Below are 22,500 nucleotides of genomic sequence, written 5' to 3' on the forward strand. Positions count from 1 at the left end.
TTGGCATTTTTTTTTTATCTTTCACTCTCTTTCTGGGTCCACTTTTTGCTCTCATATTTTCGCCTGAAAGCACAGATGTGACACCAGGGAAGGGAGGTGACAATAATGGTGGCACTAGCTTGGTAGAGTTTATACGCTGAAAGAGTGATTAAAATTAGACAATCCACTTCGCAAGGTACCGATTGAGTGCTGAGGGCAGGGGAGGTCTGCGAACTGCGCGTGACACAATAATTAAGGGCACTCGTGAGACAAAGTAAACACAGGGCCAGAAGAGGTGTGGAAGGAACGGTTGGTTAGCTTTTCAAATACGAAAAAAGATTGGAAGCTTTTCCATCGCAACTTTACACTGAAAGGCGGCTGCTGCTCATCGATTCTGGTAACTAGCCGGATCTGTACTCTCGTTCGCTTAAGCTTGAGCAATTGCTTAGTACTTTGGCTTAGGGTACCGCCAGTACAGATGGTCTGGAACACCCTGGGACGTAGTAAAAGTTGTACCTTAATCTGGCAGGTGAAACCTCATAACATTCTCAGTTCCGTTTCGGTTGAGTTGCGGAACCGGTTCGGGGCCGTCCTTTCATCTGCACACTATTCAAATCCGGAGCGCTGGATACACTGCTGGGTGGCTTACGGGAATGCAAACCAATATCCTTCTGGTCAGTCCCGTGGCTGGGTACACAAAGGGAAGCACACGACCGGATGGATCGAGACCATCCCGTACTCAATTTGCAGTTGGTAAAGTTATTTCAAACTCCATTGCCTCTTTCCACCGTGTTTTTTTGTGTGTTGTTTGTCCTGTGGCCAACGCAGGTGTGTGTGCAAGTGCATTCGGGTAAAAGTATCGTCAGGAAGTTCGTTAGAATTTCGATCCCCTCTCTCTCTCTCTTCCCTTTCCCTCGCCCGATGGACTGTGTCAAAGTGAACGACAAATTGGCAGTCATCGGTTTTCATTGCTTGCTGGCAAACGGGTGGCCTGAGGAACGGGAACACAGTTCCGGATCTGAGATCCGGAGGTCCAAGGCATATAATTAGGCCAAGTAAGTTGTGGTTGGTGTGAGCACTACCAGTTGCAGTACACGGGAGAGAGGGAAGAATGTTCCAGCTACGGATTAGAGCTGATTAATCTGCAGATTTGAAATGGAAATTTAACGATTCCGATTCAGCTTCCAGCACCGACCGACAGGAGACGATCGCCTGTCGTTGGTTTCTTCCCTTCTTTAGGCTTTCCTAGCGCACATTGAATGCATTGGCACCGAGCTTCCGGAGGGAGCTGTGATTCAACAAGCGTCTGGGGATTAGCCGATGGGATTTAATTGTGATTTAAATTGCAGTCCGATCCCTCCGAATGGTTGCGGAGCAAGGCTCGTTGGACCGTACGACCGTGCATGGTGCTAGTCAAACTTTAAAAGAGTTTTTCTCAAGAAACCTGTCGGAGCGTGGAACGGGAATAGGTTAGTCGGCTTAAAGTAGTTTAAGATGGAGTTGGATTCAGGATACTCCATCTTTGCCCTTTAAAATGGCTACGGCGTCTAGTTGTGAGGACCATGATTACGGTGAGCTTTAAATCGTCCAGCACTCAGAAGCGTATTACTCGTTCTCCTTTCTTCGTTGAATAGGATTAAGAAATTTAAAAACAATATTTTAGAAAGTAAATAAAAATCCGAAAAACACAATAAGTAAGGTATTGTTGGTGCTAAGAATGATTGGAGCATTGAGATTGCTAGAAAGAGCCAAGAAAACAAAAAGAGCATCACATTTTAGGCCAATCCGGGGGGGTGGTTGGGGGTAGCGCTATGCTAGGGAAGTCCAAGTCAATGAAAGGCGATAGCAAACTTGAAAACACTCAGCATAAACAGAGCTGCTGTTCAGCCAGCCGATACAAGGAGAGAGAGCGACAGAAAATATACTAATGATACAGTCAAACCGAGGGGGGGGGATGCTTTTGTTGCTAATCGCACCAGACGCATACACACAGAGTCAAGAAAAAGGAGCAAACTGATTGAGGAGACGAGTTAAACGAAAAGTTGGTGAAAACAAGAGTAACAACTAACGCACACTGAGAGGGGAAAAATGGAAAGATAGGAGGGGGTGGAGAGATAATGAAATAGAGAGTAAGAGAGAGACAGAGTGAATGATATGCGAAAAAAGAACACATTCAAGTAAGAAAAAACCATTCGATGGAGCTAATGAAAGGTGAGAAGAAGGATGCTAGAAACATGTTCATATATAGATATTAATGTTTATAATAAAGTACGATCATATAGTTAGTTTAAATGTGTGTTTTTTTTTTGTGTGTGGTGGTAATGGTACAATAGCCAAGCAAAGCTTCAACTGAACGCTAGGTTATTGATTGATTTGGATTTGTTTTCGTTACTTCGCTTTTTGCCGCATTTTCTATCATTCGCATTCTGTTCGGGGTTTCCTACTGAGAATGCATTCAATTTGGTTTTCTCATTCGCGCTACACCATTCCTATTGCATTTGGTTTTTGTTGTTGTTGTTTTTTTTACTAAGGGATGCTAGGGAATTCACGATCCTAGGGGTAGAGGGGGAGAGGGAGGTAAGCCATTGGTGATGGTGGTGGCCCTGAGGCGCACCTTCACGGTTCACGTCACGTTAAAACATCGAGCCAGATGGAAGGAATGACTACTCGCAGGCTAAGGGTTTATTGGGTCAACTAATTAGCGCTACATCGTCCGCCGACCAGCCGACGAGCCTAACGAGCCTGTCGCTACACACTAGGCATACTCGTACGGTTGGCCACTAGACCCTCTACTATACACACAGCCAAGAAGAAGAAGAAGAAGGAGAAGAAGGCACATCGAGAGAAGGAACAGCCAGAAACTAACTGGGATTGATAGAGAGTATAGAAAAGAAAGAGAAAGAGGCAGCCAAGGAATGGACACATAAAGAGAGCGAGAGAGAGAGAGAGAGAAAGAGAGACAGAGAGAGACAGAGAGAGACAGAGAGACAGAGAGAGAGAGAGAGAACCAGTGGGATCAGAAGTTGAAGTGATGACGCATTAGAACAGAATGATGGTTCGCCAGCATGAGCGGGCACCGTCATTGAGCGGAAGAAGAAAGTATAAAGTTTTTTTTTGCCATTTTCTCTTCCAGATTTCCGATACTTTCTTGTTCTAGTGGCCACAAGTAAAGTTCGACGATCAGTCGACCAGTTTGACCGACCAAGGGGACTAAGTGAAGAAGCGATCGAGGGTTTTGAGGAAAATGACTCATTCGCACTGGCATTCTGGCACTACTAGTACACTACTACTCGGCTGGGAAGAGAGAATCCACATACAGGAAACGAAATACAAACACAAACACACCGAAAGGTACATCTAGAATGAAAACGGGGGCCAAGCATTTCGAAAGGAAAAGAGAGCTTTAGGGGAACGTTTTCTGCATTTCAACTCAAGAGATGAGGGCACAGCACTGAGCACGCCACTAAAGGTGGTGTTTACGTAAAAAAAAATTGGGCACAATTTGCTAACTACTTTAACTGGATGGAAAGGGTGGTTAGTAACGGGGGAGTTAAGGGGGAAGTTAGGCCAGTTATGATAAGTAAGAAAAAGAGATTGGCTCCTAGCTTTAAACCTCGCCGTCGCCTTGCGCTGGCCATATTCTTGTTGCACCGAAGTAGACGGAGAAGAAGAAGAAGAAGAAGAAGCGGAGCAGAGCAGAACGGAGAAGGAGAGATTCCTCCCGTGGGGGACACCTGGTGCTGCCTGGAAGACGCCTGGTGAGCTTTGGAGTTCCTTGGATTCGCTCGAATTTGAGGATCGAGGATTGAGAGACGGAGCTGAGCGCCTGGATTGGTGCGCCGGTTGTGGGTTTCTTTTTTACTGAGGAAAATCGAGGGCTTGAGGTGCGTCCACTTTTGTATGGGCACTGCTTTCGATCGTGATCGTGATGGTGATCGTGGGAAGGGTATTTTCAAGGAAGGATGGAAGAATCTCGAGGGCACAAGGCGCTTTAATGGCCGCGCTTAGTGTGCGCGCTTTTAAGCGCGGTTTTTTTTCTTTGGTTTTGGTTTTCGCAACAGAGTTCTTGTGTCGAGCGATGAATGAGAAAAGATAACAACGTCAATAACAACAGTATTTTGCTTGGCTATCATATTTACCGAGCGCTTTACCTGCCGTACCCATGTTGAGGATACTGATCTCCCCGAAGTAGGAGCCGGCCTTCAGCGACGCCATCACCGTTTTGCCGTTGTCGGCCACCACCTGTAACCGGCCCCGGTTCACTATGTACATCTCCTTGCCGACCTCACCTGTGAAGAGGGAGGGAGGGAGGGAACACAGACGTCCATACGCGCGTGCATTCATGGTTAGTACGAAATTCGTTGAAAATTTGAATGTGAAACTCAAAAAATGGAAACCAAAAACCAAACAAAAGTACACGGCCACGAAATGGAAATGGAATGAAATTGAATTTTCCTCCCTCGAATCAGGAGGCGCATTTTCCTTTTCACTTCACTTTTCTCGTTGCCATTGCTGAGGAACATAATTTTCCGTCAAATTTGATGCCTTCTCCAGAAACACGCGTTTGGTGCACGAGAGTTCCCCCCCAAAAGCAACTAAACAACACATAAACGAAAGGAAAAAAAAGAAAGTAAAGCACGGGAATGAAAAAGTGCCGATCCGGAAAAGACGCGCACAAAACTTGCCCACCACCAACTCGCAGCAAAGTTGGAAAATCGCTCCAGCCAGGACGCGTGCTTGCATTGTAGTCGGTCTCTAGACCCCGGAACAGACGAACGCACTGGCGTCTATCCGATCGGGAGCAGGAGTGCGACACGGAATCTAATTGTCCCGCTGCAGTCACGACGGCGGCGGTGACGGAGACGACGACGACGAGAGCGCGTACTGAGCGCTAAGCACAACGTGGAATTCCGTAACGTAAATACCACTCTCGGGAGCGAAATTTAGCGAAGACAATTTTCTTTGGACCACCCCCCACCGTAGGTGGTGGTGGGGTGGAAGTTGGTGCACTAGTTTCGTGGTGAGGGCCACGTCGCGGTTGTAGCGCTTTCATCGCGAGGAATGCAAGTCACGTACTAGCCCCCCGGCGGCTCACAACTCGCTAGCTCCAAGCGATCGAGATGTAGAACGGATGGTAGCGAGAGGGAGAACGAGTGTTTTTGGGAGGAGAGGAGTAGCGGGAGAATGGATAGCTTACCTTTTCGGCAGATGAAGTCACCGGGCGAGAACAGTACCGGGCGAAGTTTTAGCACCAGCTCGCACAGGAATCCTGCCTCGGTATTTTGAAATATTTCTACTCGCTTAAGTGTATCTAAATGAACATTTATAGCTATCTCAGCCTGGTAATGGGGAGAGAAAGAGAGAGAGAGAGAGAGAGAGAGAGAGAGAGAGAGAGAGAGAGAGAGCAAGAGAGTGTGATTAGATCAGGTGGAGGACCGACTGATGGTGACTTACCTTTAATTTATCAGGAAGACATGATACAGCTCGCTCCTCGTCCGAGCACTTTTGCGTCAGCCAGAGGTAATCAAACCATTTTATGACCTTCACCTGCAGATGGTTCGGCACTCGTCGCATCCGCATGTAGGTCTTCACACCGTCCAGCTTGGCTGTGAAATGGAACGCGCGCACGCAGTGAAGAGAAAGACAGAGACGGTGAAATAGATAGATAGATACGGGATAAGGTCGATCGATTGGTCGCTCGCTAAATGCGAAAGTTAATCAAACTCCCTCGCGGTCACCAACCAACCAGCCAGCTAGCCAGCTAGCGACCATGGAGCGTCGATTGAAAGGAGCTTTCTGATTAAAAGTAAATGCAGCGCATCGGGTGGTCGCCTGACGCACAGGACGCGCGCGTGAGTGTCCGTGATGACCTTTTACCATCCAGTGCGATGGCAGTGCAAGGTTTGTAACTTGTAACCAAAGTCCCAGTACCACAGTAAACGGCATCTGCATCCTTCTATTCCCTGATGAACAGCAGCAGCATCAGGAGCACTTCTTTGTTGCACTTTTAATGCAACGAAAGCGACGAAGCGACGGCGTGTGATGGCAATTGTTTCCCCTGGCTCTCGGAGCTTCTTTTCCAGCTCCGTTGTCCATGCTGCTGTTGCTGCGCTTCCGGCTGTTGGTGCTGTTCTACATCAAGCACCAACCACCACCGTTACCATCACCGGAACTGATCCACCCCTGCTTCGTCGGTGACGTAACGGAAGGCGCCATTGGAAGGCGCCATCACCAGCGATGCAACACTGATGCAACAACAATGCCACCAACTGACCCTGCACTGATGGCAGCGGGATGGAAACGGGAAGAGTGGTGCAAGTTTCCCGACATTAAGCAGACTTTATGACACTTATCTTTTATTATGCTGTGGACTATCCCCGATCCCTCTTCCTCCCCCTTGGGACCGGATTCCCCCCGCCACAAAGGTCAAAGGCACAAGACTTGCATCTCTTTCGCATGCGTTCTAGAACGGCAACGAGCTCTGGTCCGGCTCTGGTGTGGCCGCTCAACCATGAGGGATTCCCTTGACAAGGAGCGGGGGACGAGTGGGGGATCGATTAGTGAGCGATGGTTCAACAATGTTTCAGTGTTGCAACAACAAGAACAACCGTCGGCAAACGGTACCACGGGGAACGGGTGCCCAATCCCTCCTCCAGAGAGCCGATACTATCTTCCGCTGTCGATAGCATGTTCGAGCATATGTGCACCAGCACAACGGATGGCACTTGATACATTGTCAAGATATTGTCGCTTCTGATGGTGTGAGCGAGGGAGAGGAGAAAAGCGAGAGGACGATCAAAGTTAGAAACTCTCATGTCATGCCATCACCATTGGTTGGATGGTTTGCTGGCTCGGAATCAGATATGCTAACGTGCTGTGGAGTTGGTAAAGTTTCAAGCGTAAAGTGCTTTCAAAGAAGCATATTTTCAAGCGCGTTGAGTGTTAACAGGGCTATGCTCTCTTTAGCATTTCGCGTTGCTCTTTATTCTATTAATGCTAAATGATTAATGATCGGTGTGCATAATGCTGCCTCAATGGCTGCACATCAACGCCATTTCTTCAGGAGAATATGTTGGAATTTAAGATTGATAATATATCTGCAATTATATTGATATTCCACAAATTGAATGAAAAACCATTTGCTCAACATTTGAACATTTTTAACGTAATGGAGTTTGAAAACCATGGGTTATTTATCCACATAAATCTCTATTGAAAACTCCTGAAAGTATGCAATTTTTTACCGGATACCTGGCGCCTCCATCATCGGGTTTCGGCAACGGAGCTTCACCATTTCGTTTTCCCGGCACGGCGACCAGTTTTGGAATTGCCTTTACCTCTGTGGCCACGAACACCGTCACCGGATGGGCTTTGGTGGGGAAAAGCAAATTTAATAAAGCCATGCCCCTCCAAATTATGTGGTGAAATAGCCCGCGGACTGGTTGTTACTTAAAATTGTGGCCCGCATGCTATTATATGAGTTTGAGACGCGTGCAGACGCAAAAACGATTAGAGAATTCGTACAGAATGAATAATCATGCATCAAAAATAGCTCAAGTAGTAAAAATCCGCATCTGCACCACATAATTGATGTTGATGATGGTGACCGATGCTGCTATCCTTGCTATGGAATAATTATGTATATCGCTACAAAGCCAACCTTGGCAGCCTAACTGGCTGATCCTTTTTATGTTTAATTCATAATTTATTCATCTTTCATGAAATAAAAATTCATTAACATTATAAACACTGTTATGGCGCTGCTTATGAAATGCTCACGCACATAAAAGGCACTTGAATCAGCGCTTACCATCCTCTGCTGTGATAAAAATGAAAACGTTAAACACGGAATTGCGTGCCATCCAGAACGAAGTATCAAGCGTTCGTTTGCAATTGGCGAGGAAAAAGCGAACTTCAACAACTATTCAAAACAAATGGTTCCAATGAACTGTAACGGTGACTTATGCGACACCATTCCTGCCCCGCCCAACCCCGTTGCAAGGATCCTGGCGAGCTTAATCGTCTGCCACTATCGCGCTGAACTGAGCGCTCCTGCCTAACACACCCGGAAGCACGGTCCATTTGTAGTGAGTGTGACGGCCTTTTACGACCTCGCGCTTCCCAGTCTCACACTCCCCAAAACCCATTCCATCCCTCTCTGGTTCAACATAACGTAATGAATAGAGCGCCATAAATAATGGTAGCCAGTTCCTTTTTGGTGGGTTGTTTTTTTTTTGTTGTTTGTTTGTTAACAAAGCCAATACACGCGAGCGCATCCCGTCCACCTCATACGCATACTCTCTAATTATCTTCCTCTCCAATGGGCAGCGGGGTAGGAAATCAATCCGAAATGTTTTCGCTCACAACAACCGTCGTTCACCGCCACGCCATCCACAGCCATGCGTTCAGCGAGGCGTGACGGCGTGGAATGGCAGTTAAAAGCACGTGCCACTTGCTGCCGATGTTCCTGCTGCTGCTGCTGGATGCTCTTTCAGGCCCCCACCCACCGGAGTAGCACCAGAGGAGAGGAGAGGAAGCTCTTCCAGGTCGTCGATCCGATTATATTCGTTTTGATGATTTATGAAACAAAATCGATGGCTTTTGTGCTGAGAGAGGGATGCTGTGCCGAGGGTATGTGCTTGTTGTGGAGTGTGCTTATGTGTATGTGAGTGTGTCTGGAATGAAGGCAAACAATGGAGGAGCAGTGAGGGGCCACACCGAGTGCGCACCGAGTAATTGCCGCTGACGGACGAACGAACGGACGGTGACAAATGCGTCAAACTTTGTTTTAAGCCGGACAACACGCTGTGACAAACATCGGCACAGCTGTGCCAGGTGTTTGTGTGTCTGTGTGCACAGAACCATGGTACTGGCAGCTGAGGCTGGCAAGTGCTGAAGGGTAAACAGAATTCCGTCCGTACGCAATCGGCGATTCCGATGAACAACCTGGGACTGTTGCGGGTTTAACAAACCAATCGACCGGAATCGGTCTCGGCAGAACGTGCTTTCCGGTGCTTCTAGGGCTGGAGGAGGTGTCCATGCCAGTGAGCGACTAGTCGTTGTCGTATCAGTTCATAACGAGTTTAGGGTTTTAGTGGGCCGGCAGCAGAACGGAGTATTGGAGTTTGTTGAGAAACTCGCGAAAATACTATTGCTACGTGCCTGGCAATTTGAACTGTCCTGGTTGCACTTTATTCTAATAAAGAGGAATGAATTAGTCGATAAAGAAAGTATCTTAGTGGATTGCTTGATTGCTGTAGGTCGAAATTAGGAAAGAGCTAGGGTATTTAATTTTTTAATGACATTTTCCATGTAGCACGCTACTTTAAAGAGACAAAATCATTTTTTTCAAAATTTGGTGCCCAGCGTAGCGTAAAATAATCTGGACTAATCGATTTGAATTTTTGATTATATAATCTGTATGCTATTTACCAAGTATTTATGTGGAGTTTCCACAAAAATCGTTGATATTTTATTAGAAACAATTATGTAAAATCCGTTCAGCAAAACCCTAAAAATTATTTTTATTTATGTTGATAAAACTTCAAAATGCTACCGATAATTGAGGTATTGCAAATTTACCAAATAAAAAACGGCGGTTATCTGGACAAACTTGTAATCTAACAAACAAAAGCGTATCGATTTGTATATTTCTTATGATCCAGGAGAAAGCTACCATGGACAATAGAAAAAGAGCAGTTTTTGGAGATAGACCTTTAAAAAGATGATGCCATGAGCGAAACTTCTAACAAAGGTTTCACAAAATTCATTCAAACATTCCTGAAAAACTTTTCTTTAATGTTTAATATCATATAGATGAAAAGTAGAGTTGATTGGTTTCTTGATAAAACATCCTCAAAGGCAAATATTGCCCTCGCTACCCCTTAAAGTAGGAGTGATCATCAAAGGACTCCACTGAACATGCTCCTCTTCACCAGAAGCTCTCTATCGGCATTACTCGCGGGCCACTGCAGCAAAGGTTCATAATGTCGTCCAAAAGGTCGAACGCCTGCAGCAACACTTCCAAACACACAATTGGCCCACGTACTTCACGGGTCATGGAACTCCCGTGCTCACAGGTCAAATCCGGGCTATGACGTCAGCGTCAGGAGATGACGCGAGTTATGATGCAACAGTGACTCCCGGAAAACCCTTTACTGCTCTGCGTCATAGCAAAAGCCGGTTCGTGCTCGTGAAAGAACACTCAATGGCGTGCGAAGTGGCCATTGTTTTAAGGAACTCAGAATGCCCCCCAAAAATGGCCCTACACACGGGAAACGGCACTGAAACTGGACGGAAAGGTGCGGAAAGCGAAGGAAAACCAAAACAGAACCGAATGTGGCACCTCGAGGGGAGTGAATAGCTTGCTGATGCACTGTACTGATGCTGTCGTGGCGATGACGTATGTTGTTGCTTTATGCAAAATGCAAATGCAACAGAGTGCCCATCATCAGCCAGCTGCATCAGCAGCAGCGACAGCATCCTCACTAGAAGCAGCTGTTAGTCTTAGTGCTCCAACGGTATGTTTGTACTACCAGCCATACACAGCAGCAGCATTTCAACCTTTCGGATCCGCCCGAGGACGAATTGAATTGTCCAACAGCCCTAGAGACAACGGAGGAAAGGGAACGGTAGCATGGTCTTTGCATGATGCTTGATTCCATTTGGTGCAGGTGCGACTCTCGCACCCACCTGGTGCACCCGTGGAACCGGAGCGCAAAGCTCAAAGGACACACCGGCCACAGCGCGGTGTCCAGGTCACGGTGGCCGTGCCTGAGTGCTTCCTTCCAGAGCTTCGCTTTCTCTTTAATCAACCTGAACACACCCCCCGCCCAGAGAGGTGCAGGACCGCGGACGAGGACCAAAGTTAGCAGGATTCTTCGTTTCCTTTCTTGCCGAGGAAAACCCCGCCAAAGGATTCATCTTTTGCTTCTTTCTCTTCGGTCCTTCTTTCGCAGCGCTACTCGGGTACTCGGCGTGTACATAACCTACTTTCTATCCCCTGCGCACACACTAGACACACCCGCCTGGACACACGATACCAAAAAGGGGAGGAAGGGGAGGGAGAGTGGAACATGAGAACGCACATAAACAAAGGCCGGAGGTTCGTTCGTTCACGGCCTCCGGTCACGAGCTTCCGGAGTGTCCCTGACGAGAGGACGAGACGCTAGCGAGCGAGTGAGAAAGTTGCGTCCTCGGTGTGTGCGCGTGGCTGGTGGCTGATGGCAACGACGCGATGGTGCGGTGAACCGGAAACAGAAAGCCAGTCTCTGCGGTGATGCTAAAAATAGACTCGCCTTGGTCGGTCTTTAACGTTGCTGCTGCTGGCGCTTCTCTGCCGCAGTGAAACGGTCGATAACGGTGCGACGCTCTCGCCATCCGCCAGCCAGAGCCTATCCTGGCCTGGCCACAACCCAATCTCGCACAAGCAGAGCGCGAGAGCGAGTGAGCGAACGAACGAACGAACGAACGAGCGAGCGAGTGGATTGTTTGAGTTTCCCAAAGTCTAAAAATAGACTTCATCCCTGATCGATTCCAGGGCTCACTGGCTGGGGAACGGGAAATTGGGTGGGGGGGCTGGAATCCGGGAAAAGCCGGAAAAAGTTTCACTCAATTCGGTTGTTGTTCCTTTCTCCGCATCGTACACGCTTCCTGTCTCACTTCAACATCTTCTCTCGAGATTCGAGATCGAGAGGCGATGGCGAGAGTGAGTGAGTGAGTGAGGATGTGATTTCCTCGTTACGTAGAGCGTGGAGCGAGAGACTCGAAAGCGGAAGCAAAAAGGAAAAAAGATAAGAATCCAGCAACCAAACAGCCAACCTGCCAGTGAGCCAGCGTTCTGTAAAGAAGTGAAGTGAAAAGGCTGACTGGTCGGTCGGACGGCCCGGCTGGTAGTGGCCCGTTCAGTGATGCCACAGAAGCCAAGGAAGAAGGCAAATCTGCTCGAAATTTCCATTCCATGGTTCCTTTTTAGGACGTTGCCACAAGCAGCAACAGCATCAGTTTACGGAATTTATTTCGCTCGTCGCTCGTTCGCTTGCTCGCTTTGTTTATGTACAGCTGACAGTATCGCACCGTTGGAAAGGCGGTAACCGGGGGAGCGGAACTTGACCGATTGATTTGCGCCAGAAGCCGATTTTTGGAAAATTCTCCTTTGCCTCGCCCCATCCGATCCTTCAGCCGGTTTCGGTTGGTCAAACAAATGATCAATTTTTCCATCCCATTATGATTGAATGTTGTTGTCATTAAAAAGGGCGCAAAAAAAAAAGATGGAACAGCGAAACAACAGGAGACAGAAGGGATTGATTGCCCCAGGGGAATGATGCGAATGATAAACCGGTTTCTATTTCCGTTTTCAAAAATGACGTCGACGGTGGTAATGCTTTTAGCGGGAGGCAGAACCGTCGTTCGGATTCGGTCAATGCCATGAATTGATGGGAAATTAATTTTGGAGAAAACATTTCCCCAATCCAATGAGTGGTTGAGTGGTTTTTACGTTTTACAATGCCACTAGCATTCGTTGAGATTGATGCATATTGAGGCTACATTACGATAGAACGCACATTCACGGACCGCATTTCCTGATTACGAATGCGGGGGGGGGGGGGGGGGAGGTTATTTTGTGGAGGGTAGTAATGTCGATTAGCAAGAAGCGAATATACAAAGAGGGGCATATGGTCAGCAGATTACATATCTCGTTTGTTTGGAGGCTGAGAAAAATAAGATTAAATGTTGAAATTTTTTTGTTGAATTTCATAATTACTACCGCACCTTAATTCCGAATCCTCCAGCGCTCACTCACTCGCAACTCACTCTAATAACTGAGTAAACAGAGTAATTTTTACAACATTCAAAATTGTGTTCAATGATATTTGTAGAATGTTTCATGAGTTCAGTTTGTAAATAGCTGCACGAATTTGAACTTACTTTATGTATCAGCAATTTTTCATTAAACAAGTAACTAATCGCTTACGGTAACAGTGGCGTTTAAAACAGGTATTCAGCCATTCTAGAGATGTGCAGCGTTCTGCAAAATATAATTTAAAGCAGCAAAAGGGAATTGTGTACCAAAGAAAAACGACAAACCTTCACATCATACGTGCAGTAATCGAAACTCGTGCCAATATTTTTAGTTTTTCTTAAACATTATAAGGACGAACGATCCAAATGGTTGCATATGCCTTCGTTAAACTACCAGACAATAGTATATTAACGGTAAATTCAATACAATTGTGTTGTACTGCAAGTATAGTCTCTGTGTCTCTTAATTATTTTCATAATTCCGCTAATATCAGCATAATTCAACAAGACACATCCTAAATAAGGCACTGAAACAATTCTGTATCCAGCATCACTGTTATGTTGTACTGTTTTATTCCTATGAAAATCCTAACCGAACCATTTTAAAGTATTTCAGCATCATTCACCAGGTTCTTGTCGTTCTGCTAAATTCTTTTGAAGTCTCTGCACCGTGAATGATAAAGAGACCATTTGAATTTAATCTAAGCCATCGAAACCAAAGCTACATACTTAATCACAAGAAAAAGAAACGAATCAGAATGTCGCTTTGCATACCCTTAAGCCGTGCTTTCAAAGACACAACACAGCAACAAACGGAATATCGATAAGAAACGATTGATTGACGATGGCCCTCCGATCACGTACGGTCCGGAACTCCCTCCGTTTGTCGACAGACACCTCAGTAGCTCAGTTGTGCGTGCCGCTCGGTACGGTGTGTAAATAAGAAATAAACAATTGATCCTCATCTGTTGTGCGGTGATAGAATCTCCACTTCCGAGAGATTCGTTCCATTTCACGATGCGCTCGTTTGCCTCGAGCTCAAGCCGTGCCTTCATTCTACCGGAGTTGGTGGAGCAGTTTGAGGGGGTGCGTGCCCATTACGAATTAGACAGAAATTAGAAAGATAAAGGTGCCAACATTTTAACAATAATTCAACAGGCCACCCAGAGTGTTGAAAATCGGTGTCACTCGGTAAGTTTACTTTTCCAACATAAACAAGCCGGGCAAGCCCAACACGCTCTCGGTGGTCTCCGTTTCTCTCTGGTCTCCTGTGGTGGTCCTGGGGTCTGCGAAGCAACACGAAACCGCCCGGATCGGCCTGTCCGTCATGTTAGAGGACACACAGGGCAGCATAGCATCCGAGCCAAGCAGAGACGCAGTGAGTGAGTGAAAGAAGTGGCACTTCTTCTTCTTCCTAGAAAAGGAACGGAGCCGCATAATAATGTGCCGGTGTGGTGGGCGCCTCCATTTCAACTCGTCTGCTTCTCGATGCGGCAAACGATGCGGGGTGGATGGGGGAGCGAAGTAGCGAAAGCGAGCACTCGGTGGTTAAGGATGTGTTTTTCACTTTTCGTCACTTCATGGTGTTGCGATGAGCTGGAACCATCATCAACATCGTCGTCGTCGTCGTCGTCGTCGTTGGTTGGTTGGACTGCTGTTTACCTCGTGTTCTCTTCTTATGCTCCATGTATCTGTGTTTGATTCTAGGCCGTCGTTGTTTGGTGGTTTCTGCTCCACTGCTTCCATATTTCACTTCCCTCTTTCTTTCTTAACGCACACCACATCCGCTTCCTGTTTGCTGGAGGGTGAACGAACGCGAGAGGGTGCAGAAAATGGACAAAAAAGAAACCTGATCTCTGGGAGCGTTCTGGGAAGTAGTAGGCAAAAGTTGAAACATTGTCAGTATTCACCTCACGCTGGCGCCAATACCGCCACCGTTTCGGTTTCCGTCAACAAACGAAGGGCCCGGGTGTGTTGCTGTGACGGTGCTTGGAGGAGTCATTGTCTTAGGAGTAGTCGTCATCGTCGTTGAGACAACAGCAAAACCTCTCGCCACGATGACTAAGTGGCTTGCTAGTGCATCACATGGGTTCAGGCCAGTCACTCGTTAAAACTGCTGCTCCTGCTGCGCGCCAACACAGTGTACGAAGCTGGTGAGCGCTGCAGGCACAACACTGCTTAAGGGCTCCGAATAAAAAAATCAGAATGCCCCTCCGTAAACTTATACGGCCGCACACGTTCACACATTCCTGCCACGTCACGTAACGGAAGACCGGGCGGAAGCCAAACATTCGATGGCGAAGGGAAGCGGAAGCTCGTTAGGCTGTTATTCTACTGCTGCTGCTGCTGCTGCTGCTGCTGCTCGATGCCATGGAGTCTGTGGTATGCCACGAGCACAAAGGAGGAACGCGAACGTGGAACCGTAAAATTCGAATTGCAACGGATATGCCTCGCTGGCGTACGGTTTCAATCGCGATCGGTTTTCGATATGAGGAAAATCATTTATTTTCTAGGAATTGAGACACAAACCAGCGTTATTGTGCAGTGGGATGCAGTGGTTTTTTCGCAAAAAAAATCCACGCGCCTCCATTTGTTCTCTTCGATGAAAGTCAACCACGGAGAAATCACGGATGGACTCCACCCCAGGTTCCTGCTGTTCCTGTAAGCCTGTCTTTGACCTTTTCAAGCAGCAAAAGTCGCTCCATCACACGCCTCTTCGCTCGGGCGTTGAGTGGATGAATAGTACGTACGGACTGTTCGCGTGTAAGGCTCCGGCATGTTTTTTTGTGTGTGCAATTGAGCGCCAAGCAACAGGGTGCTTCACGACGCCACAAGGAAGGTGGAGCGACGTAATACTGCTTCAAGTGACAGCAGCAGCAGCAGCAGCAGCAGCAGCAGCAGCAGCAGCAGCAGCAGCAGGGATTCAGTGCAGGGACAAAAGGTGCGTGAAGCTTTACCTTCACCCGTCCCTACCCGCTCGAACACAAGCATGAATTGGCATAAATCCTCAATGGGATGAAGGAAGGCTGTTGCAGAAACAGCAACTCGGGCAGCACGGTCGGTGTGATCCACATCATCCGGTGGTCACCTCCGCCGGGGGCCCGCTTGGTGGCTCAAAATAGCCATTAGTCACTCGCTGCTGCTGGTGGTGGTGGTAGATTTCTTGAAGACGCCGGATCGGACCTTATTGCAAAGTCATGTAGTGTCAGTCATTCGCATTCATCCGTCTTAGCCCCAAAAAATATTTACGACCCCCCCATGGAGGGAGCAGTGACCGTCGCCACCCTGTTGACATAAAGGAATGCTTTCATTTTGCCTTCGGTGAGCTTTTGAGCATATTGAACGGTTGCCGATGGGAGCGACCATTGATAGTAAACAGTGATGTAACGCTTGTAACGCACTAGGGCGTCGGTTCTTCCATTCGGTGGCTAATGTACCTCAAAGTTATGATAATTATGGAGTGAAAGCACTACCGAATGTGTTCTAAATGGCGGCCCCATTTCTAATGAAGTAGGTGCTATCGTGATAACCAAATCAAGTGCCTTAAGCTTTATGCTTGCAGTACGATTAGTGTTGAATGTTGGCGCTGCTGCTTCTGCTGTTCTTCAAATGATACGTCCCAGGGCGAGCGTAAGACGATAAACTCTTAATCTAATTCAAAGAACCGGCTCCTCTGAGTCAGTTTCACCAAGCAAACGGACCAGGCCAGTCACTGCAACACTTTAGTTCATGCCAGCAATCGAGCCTTCGTCAAAACCATCGCTCTGCTCCTCAACGTTGGTACAACCACAGCCCTGGGAAAGGAAAGGAGCGCCAGTGAAAGTTTTGTGTTCGGTAATAGCTATAATCAAAGATAGATCTGCGATGCTACCGCCCTGATAAAGGATGGAATGGAACGCGCATCGCTAAGAGGCATTTATGATAAATGGTTCGAGGGGCCCGGCACCACAAATGAATGGTTTGTGAAATGCTCGTTTGAAGTGACATTTGTTTCTTGTACTTTTGCTCGTATTGCCACAGGGGCTCCCTCATTGCGCGCGAACCCGAGGACTGTTTTTTCGCTTTTCATTTTCGGTCATTCCAACCATTCCATCGGGCCAGCCAGCCTGCCAGACATTTCTCATTTTTCCCCGGGGAGTATTTGCTGTATTCCGTTGTCCCCAATTCGGTGACATCCAGTGCTCCCATTTCAGGGCCATTGTTACCGTTTTTTTTTTTTGGTTGCAACGAGCCAGCCAGCCAAGGGCCAGGACAGCAGTGACACCACAGCGAACCTGACAGCTGAACGCGATATCGTTCGCCTTCCTTTGCATCCTTAAGACGAGCAGCCACAGCATCCAGAGATAGAAATCCAGCAGGATCTGAAGGATCGGCTCAAGAAAGAAGCGAATGCAGACCAAAAAAAAAAAATAAAAGATGCGAGATGAAACCTTTCCAAATGTCTATCCGAGGGGTGCCTGGCATCAGTGACGTGGCTGTCAGTGACTCCGGGCGGCACCGTCTAGCCTCATAAGCCCGTGTACGAGTACGGCATACATATATTATGTTGTCAATTTAACAGCTCCAGCACGATCACATCATTACCGTACCACGTTTGTGTCGTTTACGGCGATGCGGAGGCTCGCCTCTTCACTCCAGCACACCCGGCATGGTACCAGCTCCAGCTGTGCGCTGTGGCCGTATGTTGGCTTTTAGCTGAGCCGATTTGCGCAGAGATTTTTCTGCATTTGCCGTTGCCGTGAGCGCTAGCGGCGGATGAATAGATGGATGGATCTCGCGGTCAGAGGCCAGCACCAGGGCAGGGCAGGGCAGGGGGTTGACTTGCTGACGGATCATCACGTATTCGTCAAAATTATGTTTTTGTGGGGCGCCAAGGGGCCGATGTTTTCTGCTGCATTTACTGCTCTAGCTTGCTCGCCTTCGTCGTCGTCATCGCCGTCGTCGTTGAGTCACCTTATTTTGCACTCGACGCGATTGGCGCGTGTCAGTGTTTCCTGGTTCCTGGGCTGGAGAGAGAACGCCCCTCGTCGCCACGAACAAGTTGTTTCGAGAGTTGTTTTCGTGTTGAAGAGGAGCAGCAGCAGCAGCAGCAGCAGCAGCAGCAGTGACGCATGGGAAGGAAAAGTTGCTACCGAGGCTGCTAGCGCTCACGTTAACAGCATGTCGCCCGCTCGCGGTTGAGTAATTTATTCAAAAGCCTCATCGTCGCCAAAGAGCGAAGGGAATGAAATGGAGGCAAGCAAGCCGGAAGGGGCAGAAAAGCCTCGAACTCACGCGCTTCATTCGCTCTCCCAATTAATAGCGACAAGAATTATGTAGTTTTCGAACGGGAAGGGAAAGGAAAGGTCCTTTTATGACAAAAGAAGAAACAAGAAAAACCACGAAATGTCTGCTGGGGCCTAAAGCAAAACCAGAGGAGGAAAACAAAAAAAAAGATCAAAAGCACGCTGCAGCGAGTGATTTGCAGGGAGCGTACGGCAGAGCGGAGAAACATCTGTTCGGACCAACCCTCCAGGCAATCATTACTCAGCGATAGAGGGCGGGAGGGGGAGAGGAAGTAGTCACCATCTGACACACCACCGCCACCGTGGCACACATTCACGCACCAGCCACCCAGCTTTTGGACAGGCTGGGGATGCTGGATGAGCGAACGGTGGGCGCGTTTGAATAATTCATAGCAATCACGACGCGGTAATGCTGCTTTCCATGTTCTTATGTGATTTGCAGGGGGTGATTGCTACCACCCCTCGGGCTAACGAACGCACGCATCTACATGCCGCGTGGTACCATTACAAGCTTAACAGACGACTCGAAAGGTGTTCGAGGAGTGGTGCCCGTCACAGGCGAGGTGCCCATGCCTCTCCTCCGAAAAAAAAACCCACGAAAAACAAAAAAAACAGAGAACAGAAGGTAGATCACCGGCGGCACATACCGTTTTGGGGCTCATTTACGGGTGCTGTTCCGTGTACCCTCACTGTACGATGTTTCCCCTTCTGTTCAAACATTGTTACCACAATAATCTTAACGGTACGACGGTTCCTGTACGTAAAGCAATCGCTCAAACACGAGCTCAACGCACAAGCAGCTCACGCGAAATGGCTTCCCATTGGCATTGAAAATGTGAACGTTATACGCCTATACATAAAGTTCACATGACGGGGAAAGTGAACCAATCAACCAGCCTCAGCAACTTCAGCAACAATCGAACCGACGACGACGCAAACGACCGATTCGCTGACATATTATGTTTTGTGACAAGTGGAACAAATTTCTCTTTTCCAAGTGGAACAAGTTCCTCTTTTTGGTTCGCTCTGGCCCTGGGAGCGCAACAAATTATGTCGGAAGTCAAGTCTAGAGTGCAATGTGCCACGACTCCCCGAAACTTCACTTGAACATCGTATCCCCCCCCCCCCCCCTTTCATTCCCCTATATGACAGCGACGGGGACGACAAATCATTCTATTAACTGTGGGACTCTTCTTCTTCTGCTTCGCTTCGAAACATGGCCGATAAATCAGATGGTACAACATCACAACAACGGCGATTCTCCATCCAGCACCATTACCTCATCGTATTGACTGTACCGGAGCGGGGGAAATTTGCCAATCAATGCCCACACACTGACACAGACACACACTGGTGGCCACAGAAAGGTGATATTTCAACCAATAATGTTGTAACGGAAAAATATTGCTCCTCTGCGGCGACGGTCTCTGCGATCGGCAATCCTGCGCTGCGAGACAGCTCTGTCTGTCGGACTCGTCCTCACACTCGCTCGTTGGTGGTGATGTGATCCTGTCCTCGACACCGAGGAGAAGAAGGGGTGCACGATGACGACGATGATCGAATCGCAAGAGAAGAGTGTGCATTGATTTGTTTACCGCAATCAATATATCGTTTGCTACACTCCAAAACCACCATCACTCACATGCACCCATACATACAGCAATCCCCGTTCATTGATGATATCATGGTGTGGCGCGTGACGCGTGGGTAAATTCAATCAGCAACGTGCGCATCACCATCAAATGTCGTCAAAATCCGGCGCCCAGCATCACTGTGGCCGCTGGTGCTGAAAAATAGAAAACATTCAAGCAGGCCCCCCAACAGGATCCAACGGAACGCCGTCAAAAGTCGAAAGGACACTTGAAGAAGAAGAAGAAGAAGAAGAAGAAGAAGCAGAAGGACGTGTTTGTACGTCACAAAGATCGATAAACAACCAATTCGTGAGCAGCATCGGAGGAAGAGCACCCGGACCACCGCCGATATCAATATGGTGAAGAGGATGCTGCCCCGAGTGGCCTCCCCTCATTCCACCTTGACTGGACCACCATCCTGCGCGTACGATAAGCACCCTTAACATCAAAAAAACGTCACTCCCGGCTCTTTGTCACGGCTTCACGGCCCGAGATCCGATGCGACCTGGTACCCGGAACCCGAAAACAACATTCTCAGACATTGTGTGTGCCAATCACTCGAACAGCAACAGCAGCAACAGCAACAGCTCGATGATGCCCATTGACACCTGGAAAGTCTGTCTTGTTCCACGCAACGACCGAGAACGCGTCGTCGCAACAACGGAGAGAGTGAGCGAACTGCGAAGCCCCCCCCCCCCCCCCCGGAAGACGCCAACGATGTCGAAGCTCGTGCTCAAGATAAAATGCCACGCAACGCAACTTCCGTTCTGTTCGTGGAAATTCATGCCGCCACGCCATGGCTGTTCCCAGTAGATTCCGGTTGGTGAGCATGGTGCGGTTGCTGCACACGTGCCCCTTGCTGGAATGTTCTGGAGGACTCCGTCTTCTCGGCACTGGCAACGAACGTCTTGGGGCCTCAATTCGTGGCCCAGCCTGGCCATGCTACACAACCAAACAAATCTAATATGTAAATCCATAAAATATTAAGATTATCCAAGGAATTTATTTGTTGCCTCCACAGACGACGCCGCGGGGAACACATTGCGACAAAACCACCAACGGGTAAGAGATGCCAGGTACCAGACGGTATCACGGGAGCCCGGAGGAGGGTTGACGAATTGGATTTCTAACGAGAGCGAAGCGGAACCCAAGAACTAGCACCGGCAAGGGCAAGAGAACCGAAGAGACACCCCACCAGCTAGCTGGCGAGGGTACGGTAATTTGTTCATCTCCTGTCATGCCAGCGTCGGTATGGTTGAGGCCGGCAACCAGCATCGCGAGCTGCCCAGAGGCACCATCATGCCCTGTAGCCGGCTGTTTGCCAATCTACGTTGATGAAATTTAACCCAAAAGAGCCTGGCCGAGACGGAGGAGGAGGAGAGGTGCAGCAGCAGAAGCAGCAGCACGAGCTTTAAGCTTATAATTGAATGAGTTTAGAGGCGAGCGTATAGCGACGACGATGGCGAGCACGAATTTAGCGAATGTTAATTGAGGTTCTATTTTTGTAATTCCCTCAAGCGAACCAGCGAGATGGTCTGGGCGAGCGGATGTAGTACGGACAGATTTGGTCAGGTTTCGGCATAGTTTCGTAACCAATTTGACGCCAAAAGTTCAACAAATTGGTAGTAGATACACGGCAGTGGATACTTTAATTAGCCTCGAATGCAGCACCAAAAACACAAACTCGAATGAGGATAAAGTTTGAATGACGAATGGGCATCAAATTACGTTCTCCACACCACTGTACGTCACTCGGGCGTACATGCACATGTCAGCGCATCGCCATGACCGCACGGGGAGAAAAGGAATCCATTGGGGGTTGTAGTTTGTTTAATTTTTGCCAAGTAACTCTTGGAGCGTACGGATCAACACGTTTGATGTTGCTTCATGCTGCGATAAATTCTCATTTCCGGCGACTCACAAATGTACTGTCAGTCTGTGGCTGGAAGGATGTGTGCATGGATAGAGTGATGGTCACTACGCCGACCAGCCGACGCAGATCGGTGCATCGGAAGTTAATTTATTTTTCCCATTCATGACCACCTGCCACCGGAATGGAACAACACACTGGTGTACACAGGTCAACCGAGAGACTGGAGAGAGAGAGAGAGATCGTCTCTTAATCATTACCGACAGCCGGAGATCACGTTGCGATGGAAGCGTTCGGATCGGAAGATAATTTCCGCCAACCTCATGCCGTCCATCGAGGGCCACCGAGCCTTGCAAAGCGTTTAACGCAATCACCGGTAATCGGAACAGGGCGTGAGGGAATTGCGAGCGCAAAACGCGAACTTTAACGAGGTTACGGTTGGCTAATTTGTGTAAATTTATTTAACTTTACTGCCGTGCACTGTAAGGGAGATACTGCTGCTGCTGCTGCCGGGTGGTGGCCCCTAATTGAAGGAAGATTGATTAACGATTCAAGATTTGCTGCTGCCAGCATCGATCGCTATCGGTTGTGATTTGGCTGCATGAACAAGAGGTATTGGTTATTGAGTTGGCTTTGGTGGATTATAAGATTCTGGTTATCCGAGATACTTAGGCTGGGACGAGTAATTATGCAGCGTGATAGAGAACGCTTTTTGTTCACGTCAGCTTTGTGGTTGGATCGTTCCGTTCCAATTCCAAAACTGGTTACCGCACTGGGAATACGAAATGATGGAGGCGCCAGGTAGCCGGTAAAATTTACACAATTTAAAGGGTTTGTAATAGAAATTTAAATCGCTAAATAACGCAAGGATCTCGCTTCATTATCTGGTGAATGTTGAAACGTTGAAAAAATGTGTCTTCATTCAATTTTTGGA

The 22,500-nt window shown here is 48.1% G+C and overlaps 1 protein-coding gene across 4 annotated transcripts in view; it reads right to left on the minus strand.

The window, feature by feature from the left end:
* The window catches only part of LOC126577218 (cyclic nucleotide-gated cation channel alpha-3), an 80,500-nt gene that overhangs the window by 14,336 nt on the left and 43,664 nt on the right, over positions 1-22,500 (minus strand). For 3 of the 4 annotated variants that reach the window (XM_050238679.1, XM_050238678.1, XM_050238676.1), the window contains 3 exons: positions 5,434-5,585; positions 5,177-5,318; positions 4,131-4,268 (listed from right to left, as the gene is read on the minus strand). In XM_050238679.1, the coding sequence (XP_050094636.1) occupies positions 4,131-4,268; positions 5,177-5,318; positions 5,434-5,585 (432 nt within the window). Of the gene's footprint in view, positions 1-4,118; positions 4,269-5,176; positions 5,319-5,433; positions 5,586-22,500 lie in introns of all 4 variants that reach the window. The other variant, XM_050238675.1, reaches the window with a different exon arrangement.

Source organism: Anopheles aquasalis, chromosome 3 (genome assembly GCF_943734665.1).
Source record: "Anopheles aquasalis chromosome 3, idAnoAquaMG_Q_19, whole genome shotgun sequence".
Taxonomy (NCBI): domain Eukaryota; kingdom Metazoa; phylum Arthropoda; class Insecta; order Diptera; family Culicidae; genus Anopheles; species Anopheles aquasalis.